An 18,531-nucleotide genomic window follows, 5' to 3' on the forward strand; every position below is an offset into this window, starting at 1 on the left:
TTGGATGGTAAAAGTTAAAGTTACACTTATGAGAACTTCTTTATTTATTTATACTTTCCAGATATGTAAGCTCACGACTCAACTTTGAAAACAGGACTTTATCTAAGACTTCCACCTCATCTTGAACTTTCCCTCATAAAGTCCTGCTACATATTTATGCAGGTCTGCTGATGCGCTCCAGTACAGACAAACATTTGTACTTATTCCAAAGAGTGTTCACATTTAACATAACATAAACCCCTGTCATATTTTTCAGCTGAATATGCCAATACAGACAGGAGACAGATAGCTTAGCATAAAGACTGAAAACAGCTAGCCTGACTCCTTTCAGAAAAAATATATTCATGGGTCAATCTGCAAAACCCTGTAAAAATTCCATGGTTATTAGGGCCTGTGTCCACTAATGGTATTTTATGCGCTGGCAGCGCCCATGACCTCAATTTCAGAGCGCCTCTCACCGGCGCTTATTGTTGCTAGGATACGAAAGTTCTATCACGGCACTTTCGCTTCCTTTGGTAGTGATCATTAAGGGCCCGATCAGACAGAGCGCGTTTTGCCGGCATAAAACGCGAGGCGCACCGCACTGCCTTTTTGTGAAAGTAAACACCCAATCAGACAGAGCGCGTTTTAGCAGCTGGGGGCAGCTTTTTCCCCCTACTGTTGTTAAGGCAACCACACTCATTAACCTAACCGTTACATTGTAAACTGACAGAAGGCCAGCCTCTCCTTTCATCCGATTGGAAAATGAGAAAAAACGCCCATGACGTCGGGCGCTTTTCTGCCTTGAGTTGAAGTTTTTTCAACTTGAGGCGCTCGGAGCGTTTCCTCAAAAACGAGAGGCGCACTGAGCGGAAAAAAGCGAGGCGCTCCGCAAAGCAAAAGCAGCGTGCAAAAAGCGTCCCTCTCATTGAAAACAATGACAAAAAGGCCGCCTCCAGCTGCTAAAACGCGCCCTGTCTGATCGGGCCCTAAGTCTGTTTTAAATTGCTCTGTATGCTTAATATTTGCTATAATTCAAGGAAAATGTTTCAAATAAAACGTTAAAACAATGTAAAGGAATCTTGTCCTGGCGCTAGCAGCTAGCAGCTCTACACCTGGAAATTGTACCCTAAAAAAAACGAGTCGGGTGATTGGATAAATGTCGTCCAAGATTAGCTCCTCCTCTACCATCGTGTTTGTATTGGTCCCGCCCTTTCTTGATTTTGATTGTTTGGTGAGGGAGAAGTGACATTGACGAGCGCGGCAGCGTTCTCAAAGTTGAACTATTTTCAACTGACCACCAAGGGTGTTTTTACGCAGAGGATGCCGAGTGCTGAAAACGCTGTACTGCGTTAGTTTTGTATAGAAAACAGGCGCTGCCAACGCAAAAAAAAAGGTTAGTGGACACAGGCCCTTAACCGAACAAAATATTACCTTTAAATAGAGAAGGGTTTTATCAAAATCTTCTCAGTGATTTAATTCAGTTGATTAACCAAAACAGGAAGTTCCTGTCAGTTCAAATGCTAAATGGTCTGTACTTATATAGCGCTTTTCTAGTCTTCCAACCATGCAAAGCGCTTTCACACTAGAAGGTCACATTCACCCTTTCACACTCACATTCACACACTGATGGCAAAGGCCTAAGTGCCAGTCTCCAATCAATCTATGCACATTCATACCCGATGGCTATGCAGTCAGGGATCGAACCCCCAACCTTCCGATTAAGAGACGCACGACTCAACCACTGATCCACAGCCGTTCTAACAAGAACACAGAATCCAGTTTCCAGAAAATTTATATAAATCTGGTGAACATTTTCAAGTAAAGTTATCCACCACATTTCAATAGTTTACCCAAAGATTTAGACCCAAACATGACTTCCTTGAATCTCCGGGACACTGAAGACACAAAACAGAAGAGCTGGCGACTAGCAACCCACTTTAATCCCTATGAAATAAGATTTTCTTGATGGATATCATTTGGATACAGGAACACATATGCGTCCCAACATTTCAAATCTGATGACAGAAATACACAAGGCCTGCAGTATGTACAAGGTGACAGTGTTGGGAAACAAAGTTTATCAGTAGTTTAAATGTCTTTCTAGCACCTCGATAGCAAAAAAAAAAAAAAAAAATGGCCGTGTCCAGGAAAAGAAAGATGTATTTATACAAACTGGGAAATATTCCTGTGAAAATCTGTTTAAAAAGAACAAAAATTACATTTTGGATCGGCCAAGTTTGTGAATTCACTTGAGAAAATGAACATAGAAAGGATACAGCGATAGAAAAAACAGACAACATTAATTAATATACAATATTGATTTATACATTTAAACCAATAATGGTACAAAATCGTTCCAGATTTAAGGGTTCCTACATATTTTTCTTTTTCCAAATATCATACATTTTCAGACTTTCATCCATTAAATTGACTTCATGATTTTGGCCAGTTTATGTGCTAATAGACAAACATATCGCTCAGCATAACGTACTAACTGCTAACAGGAGGGGATATGGCATGATCAGCAACAATTATCCATGTCCCAATTATGACTGAGGAGCATTGTGAGGCAGTATTCTGGGTTGTTCTGTATTTGCTAAACTGTGTGAAGACTTGGATGTTTAAACATAATTTTTTTTCCCACATGTAGGAACCCTGAGACGGTTTTTGGGTGTGAAAAGTGGAGCCGCCAAAAGACCATTTGAATGACGTCAATACATAAAAGGTCTGTTAACTACTGTGACACATCTTCACAAAAAATTCCATCCTGCAGACAAATCTAATAGTGTTTGCATTCAACATGTTTCTTCTATTACAAATAATTCTTTCAATATATGACTAAGACATTTAAATACTGACACCCCCCTACAATACATTTTTTTAACCCCATTCCTATGTTTACCTCTTGCAATATGACAAAAAAACACCTCTGTGAAAACATCCCGAACATGGACATCTGACACTTGAGTTCCACCGGTTTCAAAGCCACGAAAGGCTGGATTGAAAAATAGATATTTTTTTTGCTGGTTCTTTGATTTAGAAAAGAAAAAAAAAAGAAGTCCACCGTGGCCTCCGTGCTGAGAGGCAGACAGTAATTAGCTTCCTGTACAAAGAAAACGGGAGTGTGCTGTTATTGAATTAATGCAACGAGGTATGGAGTTGATACCACCCATTCATAATTAGATGGAGGAGAAAAGCACAGCAGCTGACCAAAGAAAAAGCAAAAAGGCCTAGAAAACAACAAATAATAATAATAATAATAATAATAATGTTAAAATAAAAAACAATGTCCTTTAGCTTCACTGCAAATACATTAACTCAAAAAATAGAACGTTTACATGCATTAAAAGAGCGCTCATGTGTCTGTGTGTCTTCCTGCTCCGCCCTGAGCTCTCAGAGCCGGTGGTGGAGGAAATGTTTCTGCTCATTAATACAGCACTCGTCAGAATCCATCTCCATTAGCTTACTTCCTATTGGCTCAGCCTCCCTCCAGTGGCCCGGTGATAGTTAAGTGGAGTCGGGTTTAATACAGGGGCCCGGGGCCATTGTCCTGAGGGAAATGTGAATTGAGGAGGGTCTCCATGTAGGAGACGTAGCCGCTGCTCGGCATGTAGCTGTCGGACATGTGATGGGGCGGCAGGGGAGGGGACGATGCGGACAGGAGGGGGTCAGAGTTCAACGTCGACTGAAAGGGAGCCGAGTGCGGAGTCAGCGTGGGGTCCGATGACAGGGTCGACTCCGTTAAAGCGTCGGTGAGGGTGAGGCTCGTGTCCATCGGGGTCTCAGCGCGCATCTGAGTACCGTCGGTTGGGGCGGGGGCTAGCTGCGGGGTCTTGGTGGGCTGGGACAAGGGCTGTGAGGTCAGCGGTGTACTAATACTGGGATGTGCTGCTGCTGGTGCTGCTAACGTAGTTGAAGGGCAGGTGGGATTCTTGGGTGTGTCCTTGGGAGTGTTAGCAGACGGGGCTGAGTTGGAGGGCAGGCGTGGGCGTTTGGCTGCCTGGGCTTCATCTGCTGAAGAGAGCTCCTCTTGTGGTGCCGGGATGGCCTGAAGAGAGAGAGTACAGGGTTAGTCTGAAGTCTGAGGAGACAACGATTACAATGATCTACTAGGGCTGTCCCTAACACCTCTTTTTGGACATCGAACCTTCGGCAGTAATAAATCCATTGATTGGTGTGGGGTGGGATTTCTCCATTAACTTGCACTAAAATTCAGCTTTAAAAAAAATGCTCTTCGAAGGAGTTGAAGTGGCAGGGATACAAAGCAAGCGCCTGGCTACAGTTGCCAGCTGCGGATAACGGTCTGCATTTCATCTCCACCACTCTAAAGGAAGGGAATCTGCTTTTTGACCTGTTACAGTGACAGTGTATCATCATGCTGTTCCGATATCGAACACCAGGTGGAGCATCATGTTTAGAGCCCCTTTCCCACTGGTCAAAAAACCCGCTACTACCCGGCTTTTTTGCTTCATGGGAAAGGTTACAATCGGCATTCAGACCCTGGTCAAATGACTCGAATGCATTGATGGGAACACAAAACCTTTTCGACGCACTAATCAACAATAACATCTTCACTGTTTACTAACCCCGTTTCCGGCGCGTTGTGACGTCAAACGGTGACGCAGCACAAAAGCGACCGACAGGAGGATACTCCACTGGCAAATGGAAAAGAGACAATCAGCATATATAAGCGGGTCTTCCCGGGTCTGAAAAACCAGCGTCAACGCACTAAATTTCGGTGGGAAAGAGGTATAGGAGTGCTTATAGGTAATCCCCCGGTGCTGAGGAGCAGGTGTGTGAACGCGGAGGCAAACTTTTTTTTTCACCGCGTCTCTTGTTAACGTCAGTGTAGCCCAGTCGGTTCTGCTTGCTTTATATGTCTGATGAATGGAAACATCGCTGCAATATAACGGACACTGAAATCTGCCTTGATGAACTCGTTTGAATGCCGACAAAGAAAGGTGAATAAATGGATCACAGAACACCCTTCCGACACTTGTTCCCCCGTCCACACCTCGGTGGTTATTTAGATATACTGGTTTGTTTAAAAGTCACGGCAATGATTCATGTTGGGTTATTATTTCAATAAGCTAGCTCTTTGGACGGGTTTATTTGAATACTGATTTTTGCTGTCGATTACCATGGCAACGATTGAAGCTTGGAAGCATTCGGGTCAGCCCCATTATTCACTCTAGAATACACTATTAACTGTCCGCCAGCTTATCAAACGTCTGAATTTCAATGTGAAAATGTTTGCATTGCCAAACGTTTACATAAACACTACACCACAACTTATTCTGTGTGATCAGAGTTTGTTTCCTCGTGGAGCTTCATGTCAGCCTCAGAGCTGCTGAATAATGTGCATATCAGATTTTGATCAGATTGCATGAAGACCTGCAGGATTAGAGTTTGTGATCCAGTGTAGGAAGATTAACAGATACGATCAGTCAAATCTTTTGTGTGCAAAGTTTTTCTATGAAAATTGATAGAGATTTTTAAAGTCGACCCAGACTTCTTTCATGAAAAGCTTCTCTGGCATTTCAGAAGAAAATCAACTCACTTTTCTTACCAGATATTCATCAAAAACCAGCAGCCTACACACTCTGTCCTCCACGCAGGCCTTTATCCTCTGTGGGCTGCAGTGCGTCGGTTGTTTGCTTGAATAATATTTATTTCATCTGCAAACTACTTCAGTGTCCTTTTATTGAATAATACAAGCTATTGTTGTGCTGCCCTCTCTTATCATTTGCCTCTGCAGCCAATTCTGAAATCTACAAAGTGCCTAAAGTGCCTTCCTTTTATGTGTTATTACATAACTGACAGTACAGTGTGTGAGCACAGCGGAGGAGAGCGGCAAATACTCACCAGTCTGGCTCGGACCCTTTTGGGCAGTTCTTGGTCCAGCTGATGGATCTCTGAGTGTTTCAACATCTGCTGACTCTGGTCCTGAAACTCAACCTGGACACAAAATCAAAAGTTTGGATTAATCAGCTATCAAGTAGTGGTTTGTGTCCGGCGAGTAAAGAGCAAACAATTCCCGAAGGCTACATCAGCAGGAAACTACATCCAACCGTGGGTAGTGAGGAGAAGAGTAGCCGGGTGGCTTAGTGAGCAGAAATACAAACTTTTACCCAGAAAGTCACAGAAGAGTCTCCACAACCATGTGTTCTGTCAAAACGCCCTTGACCATCGCACTGAACCCCAAAGCTGCTCACTGACTGGATGAGAGCCTCAGCTAAGAGTTTTAAAGGCTAAAAAAAAAAAAGGACAAGGTCAGAGTAGTGGCCCTGACACAGTGACCAGCTGGGGGTTTGTTTTATATTCATCGGAACAGAGCTCCACGTCTCGAACAGGAGTCAGGACCGCAGGCTACACGGGGACACGAGGGGGGCAAAGACAACCATTTACCTCCTGAAGAAGAACTCGTAGCAGAAACACAAGCTTGTGGTGCATTAACAGATATGCAGTCACAGGAAGCAGGTGCGTTTCAGAGCTTGTTCAGCAGCTGATATTTGTTATGATTTGAATTTGTGTGTTCGTGTGTGTATGCTTTATAAAAACACTTACAGTTGTGCTCACAAAACCGATGCCCTGACAAAATCTAAGATAACAGCCTCACTTACCCCCGTCTGCGAGCGAAAGCCTGTATCTATGACTTTCGAGATGGCCTCCCCCGACAACAGTCCCGCAGAATCCTCTACTTCAATTCTGCATTCTCCACTTGGTAAGCGCTCTGCATATCTGCCTCATAAACTCCCCAGCATGCACCAGCGATGCTAAATCTCTCCACTTTATGTTTTTAATGCTACGCTGCATCAAAATGCTACGCCGTAATCTACGAGGGCAGCCAAGCTTCTCGCATGTTGATAAATACCAAAGCTGGAACCGAACCAGAGGGTAGCAGAGCCATTAGACAGAGGACCCCGTTACAAAGTTTAATCACTGCGAGGCCCTCTGCAGAAGAGCAGCAGATGAAATGTAGATGGTGCCGTAGCTCATGAAGTGCTCGTTCGTGTGTGTTTCTGCATGTCTAAAATACAGCTTCATTTGCACTCGCAGCAGCAGAGAAGCACAAACGCTGCTCAAAGACTTTGGGGGAGCAGTTGCTCAGGAGTGTGAGCGGTTTCCATTAGAGGAAACTGCAAATTCAGAAACGATAGTAAATTCAAAAACACACACAAAAGTCCAGGCAAAGCTCTCTCTTTATCGGAAGCCGATTTCTTTGCTCATGTTTTAAAGTTGTGTTTTTGCACAGCAGTCAGTGGTACATGACTAACAGAGGCAATCCGCTCCAGCTCCATTTTCCCGATTCGAATCGATTCTCATTTGAATGACGCAACATTGATTGATAAATCCTGACATCTATCTTTAAAAATATGTGTAGAAACGTGTCTGATCACTCATGTTTCTGAGCGCTCCTGAACGCAGCACAACTCATCGCATCCCCCCGAAACACGGCAGTGAGGGAGACATGCCCGGACTTGATTACTGCAGCTACTATGGACTCTTTTTATCATGTGTGCGTCCATGAATAAGTAAGTTAGTTTTGCACTGATGTTCATGTTACTCTCCGTTAGCGTCGGCTTTGGCTGCGAGTGTATTTTCGGCATGTTGTTGTACAGTATGCCTTTCCCCACAAGTCTTAGTCTCGTGTGATTTTGTTCTTCGCGCTATGAGATCTCGTGGCCAAATCTCGCGCAAGTTGAAGCCCAGTTCGTTTCATCAAAGCCACAAGCCAGATGTTCAGACTAAAAATCTGAAACTGGAAAAAAAGTTAATAAGCTGTCAAATTCATAGAATTGTTAATATTGCGTTAACTGCTGTGTTTGTCATGTTAAATAAAAAGTACATGATGTAACTTCTTTGGGGTCAATTCTTTTTGTAAACATTAAAAATGTTGATAATGCACCAGGTTAGAGGTGCATTAATATTGTCACTAAAACACCCCTAAACAAAAATCGAGATTGAATCCGATTGGACATCGAATCGGGACCCTGTGAATCGAAAGGAGAAATCCTTATCGATACACAGCCCGAGTTACAAAAGTCTGATGAGTAATAAATTCACGGCCTCATCTCCCTCTTTCAATCCCGTCAATAATAAACCTGTTACACCGAGTGCCCACTACAGGCCTGGAGCACTTTTTCTTTTGCATGCGTTTTCTGGGTTTGCATCGCTTCTGCATTTGCAGGACGCCTGTTTTGGCTTTTGCAGCACGTATTCTCATTTGCAGCGCGTTTCTGTCGTTGCATTTCTTTTGGACGTTTGCATGTGTTTTTGAATTTACCATCATTTCTGAATTTGCAGTCCGTTTCTTATAATGGAAATCGATTGGCCGTTGCAGCACGATTGCCCTTGTAATCAATCTTAGTCATTTTTATAACTATTCATTTTCCCTTGAGAGATCTCTCCAGTCTGTTCAGAGATTCAGAGAGCAAAAGTGTGGACTTTCCAGCCCCAAATCTGATTCTTAACCTCTTATTTTAACAAACATTAATTTGAACAGGTCACACAGCAAAGGAGTGAGGAACATATCCCCCCTTACCTGGTAGAACTTATGGGTGTGCTGTCTGATGAAGGAAGCGTTGAGGACCTGACCGTCAGGCGTGCTGACCAAAATCAACTCTCCTACTTCAGGAGGGCCGCTACGCAGGCAGTCATGACTCTGGAGGAGGAGGAGGAGGAGGTAGGAGGAAGAGAAACAGGATGTAGACGGAGAGGAAGATGGAGAGAGGAGACGACAGTTCAGAGATCTGCGTGCGTAACTTTGAATTAAGAATTAGGGGAAATAAAGAGTTGTTGGGCGGGGCTACTTGTCACTTTAATATGAAAGTAATGGTGATATTTGAATCCTCCTGGCTTTAACAACAGGAACTATATCAGTTGAAGTCATCTCCATACTATAAGTAGATGTAGGTGGCAGAAGACTCACTAATATGTTTTCTGGGTGCAGGTTATCACAGTATGAGCCGTCGTCAAAGTTGACCTCATAGAACGTCTGCGTTGCAATGCCGATGATGTCACAGTGGTAGTACCAGCTGTCGACGTTACGGCCAATCACCCTCTGGCCCAGGTTCAGACCCTGTGGGCCTTTGGGTGCAGGCCGAGGCTGGAGGGAGGAAAACACAGGACAGAGCATTTGAGGTTTAGACAGAAAAGGTAAGACACTAACATGAACTCTCACGAACGTCCTCACTCTCCAGTTGTTCCTCATGATTGGCTCTTACCTTGGGAGGGTTAGTTCTTTTATGCCTGTGGCAGGTGACGGACACCACATAGGGCCAGTCGGCGGGTTTCATGACGACTCCGGCGATCTGTGCACAGGTGACGTGAAAGGAGGTGGCGCAGTTCCCGTATGAGCACTGGATGCAGGCGCCGTGGTTCTGACTGGCATTCTTGGTGTGGCAGAAGACGCACTTCTACAATGACAACGGAAGACAAAGACGCGGGTTGGTTATTCAGGTTGGAAACAAATTCATGGACATTCAGTGATCATAAGAATGTTATTTAAAGGAGACATATTGTAGCTGTGCAGTCAATTTTCTATTGTTCTAATGTGTTTTTGAGTCATGTTGGTAAAGTTTGTTTCGTTTTAAAAATTGTACAGATATTTTAATTATTCTTCAGAGCTTCTCCTGTCTCCTAAAACAAACAAGCTGTTTTGCCATTCAATGGTCAGACCTTAGCCACGATTGGCTGACACTATTTGGAGTGACCGCGTAGCCCCTCCCCCACGTGTGCGATCCCACGTGAGGGAGCGACCACGCTGCACTGTTACTCCAAAACATGGAGTATATATGTACGAGGCAGAATCAGCATCAAAATGGTAAGTAGAGATCTTGACAACGACTTGACTACAAGCTAGTGCGAGATGGCAGCCTGAGGCGAATGACAGCTGTTCTGAACGGCCCATTTCAGAGGCGACCTTTTTAAACATGCAACTGAAAAAACACGGAATTATGCAGTTTTCACTTTTTCACTGTGAACACCCAAACATCTGAAACCCATGACAATATGAGAACATCCATGGCCCCTTTAAGGTCCTTTGGTTCAAACCTGGTTGATTAAAAGCAATGAATGATTTCTTTCAATGCCAGCGTGCGGAAAAGTTCTGTTTATTTCACAGTCGGCACAGATCAGGGATAATCGGGCAAACACTGGTGTTCACAATCACAGATCCTCCTCTAAAGCACATCTCACTCAGTGAACTTGCTGTTCACACAAAAGTCTAACACGATCACATGTTGTACTCGCTGTCAGTTCTCAGGAGTGTAGCCCTCTTCTCCCCGCTCAAACAGCACTTGTATGTTACTGCTGCCATCAGTGTCAGTAGTGTGGTGAGATTCTCCACCAGCATTCACTGTAAATGTGATGTTTCTTCATCAACGCACCTATAGAAGTGTTAATAACAGCAGTCTGAACCGTCACATTCAAAACATTATCTTAGTGTTTCCCCCTGAATCCTTTTTAGTGTGTTGCATCTATTTTTCACAATCAAACGAGGACTTTCCTTCCCTTCCTTTGTTCTTTTTTTCCCCTTTTCCATTCCCTTTTACTCCATCCTCACATCCCGAGTGTGAAATTACCACCAGCCCTCCAAATCTTTGATCCTAGTCGACTCTCCACCGAGACATTTTGACACGTACAACCCCGCATACGAAACCTTGGTGACCTTCATTCATGATTTTCCCCTCTAATCCTCTACCTTCATATGTCTGCCTCCCTTCTGTCTTTACACTCTCCTTCCCCATCCCTAGATTTAGTTAAACAGAATGAAGGAGGGAGACACAGACTAAAAGCGGGGATGGAGCGAGGACAGAGAATAACAGCATGTGAGGGAATTTGATCTGTCAAATTGAGTTATCTCCTCAATCCACTGCGGTATGTGTGTTTGGAAAAACATGATCTCCCTTTCAGACACTGATGAAAACATTTATCTATTAAGAACTCACCTGCCGCTTGATAAGAAAAGGGAGGAATTATATGTTCAGCTCACGACGACATGCTTCGATCTAACAGCAGCTCTGACAGCTATCTCATCTTCTGACTGGTGTCTTTCTGTGCACTTGTTTTATTGTGATTATCTATCATCGCACACTCCCTCGCTCTCTCTCTCCCTCGTTCTCCATCATCCTTCTATTGACAAATCACACTGAGCAGCTGCAGCGCGGCGCACGGCCGATCAATAAAAAATATAAATTCTTTATCAAAGTGCCAATAGTTCATTTTTGTAACGGTGTGGGGAAAAAAATGTACAACAGCTCTCGACAGAGCTGTGCGATATTTCACCAGCTGGTGTGGTTTACAGTGTTTTGGCCAGCTGGTGCACTTTTCCACTGCTGAAATCACAGGCAGGCGGTGACATGGCACCAGAGCAGCATGGGAAAAAACATTAGCACCAAGAAACATTAGTTGTGTGTCCATGTGGCATACCGACATTTCATTTTTTTATTCTAAAAATTGTTAACATTTTTAAAGAAACAAGACAAAAACTTCTAAATTTCACCTTTTGATGCTTTTTAAGCCTCAATTTTTAAGGATTTTTAAATAAAAAAGCACTGCACGCCAAATCACACTTCATCCATATCTAGGGTAAAAATCTTCAGAGTTAGAACAGTAGTAACTTCAGTAACTGATAAAGTCATTGTTTTGAATACTCCATTTGGAGAAGCTTAGATTCAAAACAGCAGGAGAGTGTTTACTTCAAGTCGCTTTGAAAACTGTTATTTAATTTCATTTTTTAACATGAGTGTTGTTTTTGATGGGGGGGGCTTTTTGTCTTTAATTGATTGATTGATTGGGAGGAGAGAGTGGGGGACGACATGCACCAAATGATCGGCAGACTGGGAGTCAAACCTGCGATCAGTGCGACGAGAGCTGTCGCTTCAATATATGCTGCTCTACCAGCTGAGCTAAACCAGCGCCCCATAAGTGTTGCTTTTTACCTACCTCACCCATTGGTTTGACATCTGCTCTATAACAATACAACTTTTTGGGGCCAGGGACCCCTTACAGAGGAGAACACTTTCCAAGGACCCCTTTATAATCGTAACACCGTTAAAGCATACGCTCACTACCATTTGCACTCTTGATGCCATTGGAACTTTTTGTAAAACTTCTCAACCTGAATACTTCAGACCTGTTTCACTGTGATAAACAGAGAAACATTTCAATGTGAATCACATTAATACCGCTTACTTTAAAACAGGGGCTCATTTATTCAAATTGCTTGTGGTCTCAACTTGACAGCATTTATACTTTTCAAGTCATTGATCTCAAAAGCTTTTAGGAAGTTAACAGGAGTAAGACAGGCGCAGGAACGGTCTGCTGCGACCCGAGTGAGTCGAGTGATTCATGACAGATTGACGTGATGTGTCACAATCACATCAGTTTCTATTGGTCCACAGCTAACATGGGCGGGAGTAATGGACACAATATGCTTGTTTCATTGGCGCAAATGATCGTCATCTGTAGACACGCAGTTTTTAATGATACAACACAATTCTATAATTTATTATAAATCTATTTAAATTATTTCACGGACCCCCAAGCTATGGTTCGCAGACCCCCAGGGGTCCTAAGACCCCACTTTGAGAACCACTGGTATATAGTATAGTATAGTTTTTCGAGGAAAAAAATCACAAGTGTTTCCCCTAGCAGTGGTTGGTCTGCCAGAGAGGGCAGGCGGAGCTAAGCGGCTGCTTTTCCAGTCTCTGCAAGTGTTGCGAGTAAACAGTAATCTACTATGGCTGAACAAACAAAGAAAAGATCGATGACTACAGATACAACTTCAAAAATAAGTGAAAATCCAAAGAAAAAGAAACTAATTCGACGCTCAGATGAAGGCAAACAGTCTGAAAAGGAAAGCGACCGTCAGCGAGGAAAATCAAGAGTTACAACCGGAGCCAACCGTGGACGTCACACATGCAACAGTGTTTGGATATCTGGGAAGTGTGCTCCCGCAATTACCGTTTATCGCCACGGTGACGCCAAAGAGAACGAAACTGATCTTCGAGATTATTACTTTTTTTAGTTGGAAGAAAAAACTTAAGATTGCTTTCATTACTCAATGTGGACTGTGTCCAAGTGTAATGTGCAATGAAAATATATATTTTTTTAAATCATTGTTTTGTGTGTTGTTGCAGGTTACAGGTGAATAGACCCGAACAAGAGGTGAAAAACCATTTTAAAGGTTGAATGATGATTTATTGAAGCAGCTTGCTCCTCCAAGCTGGAGGCTGTTTTCTCAAAGGGAAAAAAAGACAAGAACTTTAAGGTGCAAGACACTACCTCTGGGAAAGGTACGTCTTTTGTGCAGCGTTACTGCGCCTGAGAAATTCTAAAACAACCAAGACAAAAGCAGCTTGTGTGAAATCTCTTCGTCCCTGAGACCCAAATGCTCAAAGATGGAGGAGAAAAAGAAACGCAGATTGCTGAACACGCTGCAATATACAGTTTCAAGGGTGCGTGTTCACCGTTGATCAGCCCGGTCTTCTGAATCATTAGACCGCAGAGCTTCTTCTCATGGCCTTTAAAGAAAAGATGAAGGAAACCTGCTTTGCCAGCACTCAGATGCAAATGTCACCCAGCTTGTCTTTGATAGATTATTCAGAGAGAGGCAGAGGGAGAGAGGTGACAGCATTGGTAGATTTGTAATAATGCACAAGCAGCACTGCCGTTACCTGTGAAGTGGGATCAGGTGAATGGAAGGGTAAGTAGAGACGAGGAAAAGGGGATGAGAGAAAGAAGAAAGGGAGGGGTCGTGTTGTGTTCAAAGACGTGGAAGCAATGGGGAAATTGCCTCCCGACCACGGGATCGATGCACTTCATTTGGCACAGTGAGAAATGATGGCTGATTATTCAGCTACTCCGCTCGGCACATATGTTTTACCCCATGTCCTCCACAGCTCTAAAAGAGGACGACCTATCAATCCAACAGGGAAGGATGGGGGGCAAGCGAGAGAGTGAAAGATACAGAAGATGTAAGCTGGAAAGACAGGTAGGGCTTACATTTAGGAGGAGGAGAAGGAGATCAGGGAGGAGGAGACCGAGACTAATGATGAGATGAGAACATGCTGTACAGGTGAGTTTAGTTGCTGTCTTCAGAGAGAGAGGAGGAAGATGTGAGTAAAAGATGGTCTTGCTTGGGTTTAAATCTTGACCCCTGCCTCTCTGATTCACACTCAACCTTTACTTTGCCTCTGCCAGAACTCACCAGATTCTTCCTCGACTCTGGAACGGCGCTGATGTCCACCGGCTCCCTCTCGATGGCGTTGACGAAGCGAGCTTCGGCTACAGCAATGGCACAGATGACATGGACCCACCTGTTAACAGAGAGGGAGAGAAACACCGTAAATACTTAGACAGGCTTTTGAAGATCCAGCAGAGGTAGCACTACTACACATACAGAGCTAGTAACTACACGACTACTGAGGTCAATAACTGTGTGTACGGCATTGTCAGTGCTTGGTTTACAAACAGTGTTCTGACAGGAATCTGCAGAACTTATAATTTTGTATAATTTCATTATCTTCTACTTCAGCAACTTCTGCTATGATACCAAATTTGATATTGTAAATTAATGTTTGATTAGCAAGAAGTGATTTTCAGTAACGACGCTACGTAATGAGGATACAAAAAAAGGCAACTGAAAAAGAGGTAATTAGATTACAGCTGCATTAATTAAAAATGGGGATTACTGGCAGGATTACAATTTTAAAATGAAGAATGAAAATAAGACCAAAGATGCTCTGCAACATCTGGCGTCTCATTTCTAAACCGTCCGTCTGACCATCTCTGATAATACCGTGCGCCTGCACGCACACGTTACGACACTTCACGACACACAAGTCTCACAGCACCGCTCCTCAAAAGTTGCCAGGAGCAACATCGCAGTACAGTCCAAGTTCTGCCTTCAGGCGGTCATTATCCGAGGATTTAAAGAAACATTTACAGGCAAGACCAACCGCTAACGTTCAGAATTCCAGTTACAAATGTTAGCTAACCTGTCGTCTTCTTCTTCTACTACTGAAAAATAGTGTGTAACTCAGGTGCTGGCCGTGGCCGGGATGGTGTGGGTAAAAACACAAGCCCCAGACTGGAATACGTTTATGGCAATTTACGTGAAGTTTGAGTGTGAAGTAGTGTGAACAGCATTCTTAACAAAGTACATTTAAATGTGCATAATAATCGCTATTAATTTACACGAGCATTCGCGCTTTACAAAAGTATTGACATTTCTTTTCTTTTGTCTTTATTCGCAGATTTAGTATTGAAGTACTCGAAAAGTGACTGAAAGTAATCAGTTACTTTAAAATGGTGGTACTTGGATCAGGTTACTGATTACATTCTTTAACAGGTAATTAGTAACTGTATCAGAATACATTTTTAAAGTAACCCTCCCAACCATGGTTATTTTCTGTTCTTAGAAAATGTCGCACTTGATAATAAAATGCTACAATAAAAACCAACTAACCGGTTGTCAGTTGTCGTCTTCAAAGCTCCTCCTCGCAGGTTACAGAGACAACACTCCTGAAAAAAACACAAAGCAAATGAGGATCAAGTTTAGGCAGTGAGGGGAACAGAAGACACACTGACATACTGTACATCTTCTGAGCTCTCATATCAGTCAGTATCTTGTCAGTATCTTGGTATGGTATTGTGATAGCTGCTTGGGAGCATAATCAATCCATCTGTACAACAGCAGATTTTACTATAGATGAAGAAATACACTCTAGGGGATGACGAGCATGTTTTTCCAGACTAGAAGTTGTTGGCTTTTCATCTCTGCAGAAGATAAAGCTGCTTCTCACCACAGTCCAGGCTCCTGCTGCACACCTGGAGCACATCCAGGGATCACTGACGCACTCTGGCTTCACACCGTAACAACCTATGAGAGAGGAGAGATTAAAAGCTTTAGACGTTTTTCCTTTAACATTTTGTGTTCGATGTTCCCAAAGCAACTCCTTGATTAATTCTTGTTACACCTACACCTAAATACTGAATGATTTTTAGTCGAACAACCACTCTGTAACCATGACGAGCAGAGGGGCGGAGCGGGTGTTTCTGCTTCATGTCGTCTTATCAATAGCCGCTTCTCCAGCTGAGCCCGGCTCATCCCTGGATGACTAATGAACTGGCCTTTTTGAAGGTGCACTCCAGCTTCGGGGATAATAAGAGCCCAGGAGGGTTAGTGTGTGTATGTTAGTGTGTGTATGTGTGTCACTAACTGAACACGTGTACATATCCCTGCTGTACTTTGTCTGGTCGTATGAGCCAACTGCCACAAAACATCCCAACGAGCGGACACTTCAAAAAGCAGGTATATTGATCGATACTTATTGTAAAGCACTTAAATAAACAGATATTTTATTTTTATTTAAGTTATTTAGCTGATTTTTTCTTTGACACAGAATCCATACACCCCTTAAAAATGTGTCTTTCGTCATGTTTAGTGCAGCTAGCAGGGCAAATAAGAGCGGAGGAAGTGTACAGCTGCTTCAGAGGGGCCTTTGCGTCGCGCTCGAGCACCCGCTTATTTAGTTTAACCTGAGTCTAAAACGGTTAAACTACGAAGCTTCACTGAGAGCAGCGACAGGGGGATTCCAACAGGCAGGCTGTTGCACTGTTGTAGCAGAGTCTCATCATCTGTGCTGCCTATTTTTCCAGCACTATTCTCAGGGGTCCAGGGACGAAAAAAAAACACAATGTGAACAGAGAAGGGTAGCGGGATGCAGTCGAGACTCTGTGTAAAGCGTGTGAGGCTGTGTGTAGGCTGCAATGTGCACACAGCTGCTGCTCTCAAAGGTGAACAGAATCAAACTGAATAAACATAAAAAATAGTTTCTTTAATTCCACAATGCATGTTTAAGCAAAAAAGTTAAATAAAAAGCTCTTAGAGATTCACACAGCCCTCCCTTTGAAGCTGCTTATCGCTCAATATTTCAAACATTTATTAATACTTTATAAAAGTTTAAACAAATACGTAACAAAAATATAAAAAGGCAGATTTAGACCATCTTCTAACAACCTTAAATAAACTGCAGGCTGCTCTCAGTGACTGGAGCAGCTTCAATGTAAAGGCTGTAATTAAATTCTCTTTGCTGGAAAGTTTCCTGCAGCTGCGCGAGTGTTGACTTTTCATAAACAGCATATAAACACTGTGATGTGCTCAGATGTATTTTTACTGAGCGTCTTAAAAAAACACCAACATTAAGAAATGCTGGGAAACGCCCACATTAGTGCTGTCCCCAGGTGTTGTCGCTGGATTGCAAACACGGTTTGACACGCTACGTTTTAACCAGTGTTCCTCGCATACAGACAGCATCCTTCCTGCTGGATCGAGGGTTTTATACTTACTGGCATGAACCTGCATTTGGCAGGATGAGCAGCAGAGCAGAGGACTGGTTCCATCCTCTCCGGTGTGATAGTTGGTGGGTGAAGGCTCGGTGTTGCCTGCACCCACGCTGAAGCACATCTCCGAGACCAGTGGACGTGTGCGGCTGCCGTGATGGGGAATGGAGGTGCGCTGGGAGTCACTTGGACTGGTGATGTCTTTCTGTGGCTGACAAGGAACATAAGAAAGAAGATGATACAGCCAGTCTTCTCATTATTACAGCCCCAACTCAATTTATGCTAATAAAAGCACTGACAGACATCACTAAAACGCTGCCAAAACAGCAGGTTCTGAAAAGGCTATCACTGCGATTACTGCTTCACTGACATCATTTGTGCTGCAGTGCGTGGCCGTACCTTCGTGTAGGGACAGAAGAGGGAGCAGATAGAACAGTGCGGTTGAAGAGCTGCCACTGCATTATTGAAAGCCTTCTCAGCCAGGAAGTTGGAGGAGCGATTCTGCCACAGGTGCTCCTGTTTCTTCATGTCGCTGTCCAGCGGCATGGGGGAGGGGAGCTCTGCGGGTAGAAAAATACAAGCTGTTACAGATGTTCTGCTTTAAAGGAGAACTGAAGTAAGTGAGGCATAAAGAAGAGATGTTGGAGGATTCATTATTGGTCTTTTTCTCTGAAATGCATGAGAGGCATTTTTGGGAAAAGCACAGGGATCTTTTTAATAAGGGAGCCCTTGCCAAGAGACAGAAATAGCACATTGTATTCCAGACAATAACAACACCACTCCTGATATAATTGGCTGATGAGCACAAATAGCACAGGCATCAACAACTTGCTGTTGTGGCTCTGGAATCAATTTTGCAGTGAAGCCCCTGAAGCGACTGATCCAGACTGTTTGTTAAACCTGGACAGAAGGCAGAAGGAGCCGCTCACACGCTTGCCATTTAACTCTTTCTCCACCATCCCTCTCTCTTTCCTCGTCCCCTGTCCCTCCCTTCTGAAGGAAGGACCTTGAGTCCGGGCACCTAGTCCCGACTTTAAGTGACTTTGAGAGGAGATAATTGGAAGTCATGATCCCCGGATCAATACGTGTCAGTCAGAAAATGAAAAGAAAAAGAGGCCTCGCTGTGTTGATTTCATTATTCCCACGGGGAGCTTTAGTCCGGCTTGTTTTTCTGTCTCAAGATCGATAATCAAAACA

General features: G+C 43.5%; 1 protein-coding gene across 1 annotated transcript in view; it reads right to left on the bottom strand.

The window, feature by feature from the left end:
- Positions 1–1,904: 1,904 nt before the first annotated feature.
- The window catches only part of kdm4b (lysine (K)-specific demethylase 4B), a 52,677-nt gene continuing 36,050 nt past the window's right edge, over positions 1,905–18,531 (bottom strand). The window contains 10 exon segments of the mRNA XM_069679993.1: positions 1,905–4,030; positions 5,848–5,940; positions 8,528–8,647; positions 8,915–9,091; positions 9,210–9,401; positions 14,198–14,306; positions 15,458–15,513; positions 15,795–15,871; positions 17,341–17,545; positions 17,734–17,894. Coding sequence (XP_069536094.1) covers positions 3,506–4,030; positions 5,848–5,940; positions 8,528–8,647; positions 8,915–9,091; positions 9,210–9,401; positions 14,198–14,306; positions 15,458–15,513; positions 15,795–15,871; positions 17,341–17,545; positions 17,734–17,894 — 1,715 coding nt within the window. The 3' untranslated portion in view covers positions 1,905–3,505.

The sequence above is a fragment of the Semicossyphus pulcher genome, unplaced genomic scaffold (assembly GCF_022749685.1).
Source record: "Semicossyphus pulcher isolate SPU_LCO1_2020_fin unplaced genomic scaffold, fSemPul1.0.p SCAF_4, whole genome shotgun sequence".
NCBI lineage: Eukaryota > Metazoa > Chordata > Actinopteri > Labriformes > Labridae > Semicossyphus > Semicossyphus pulcher.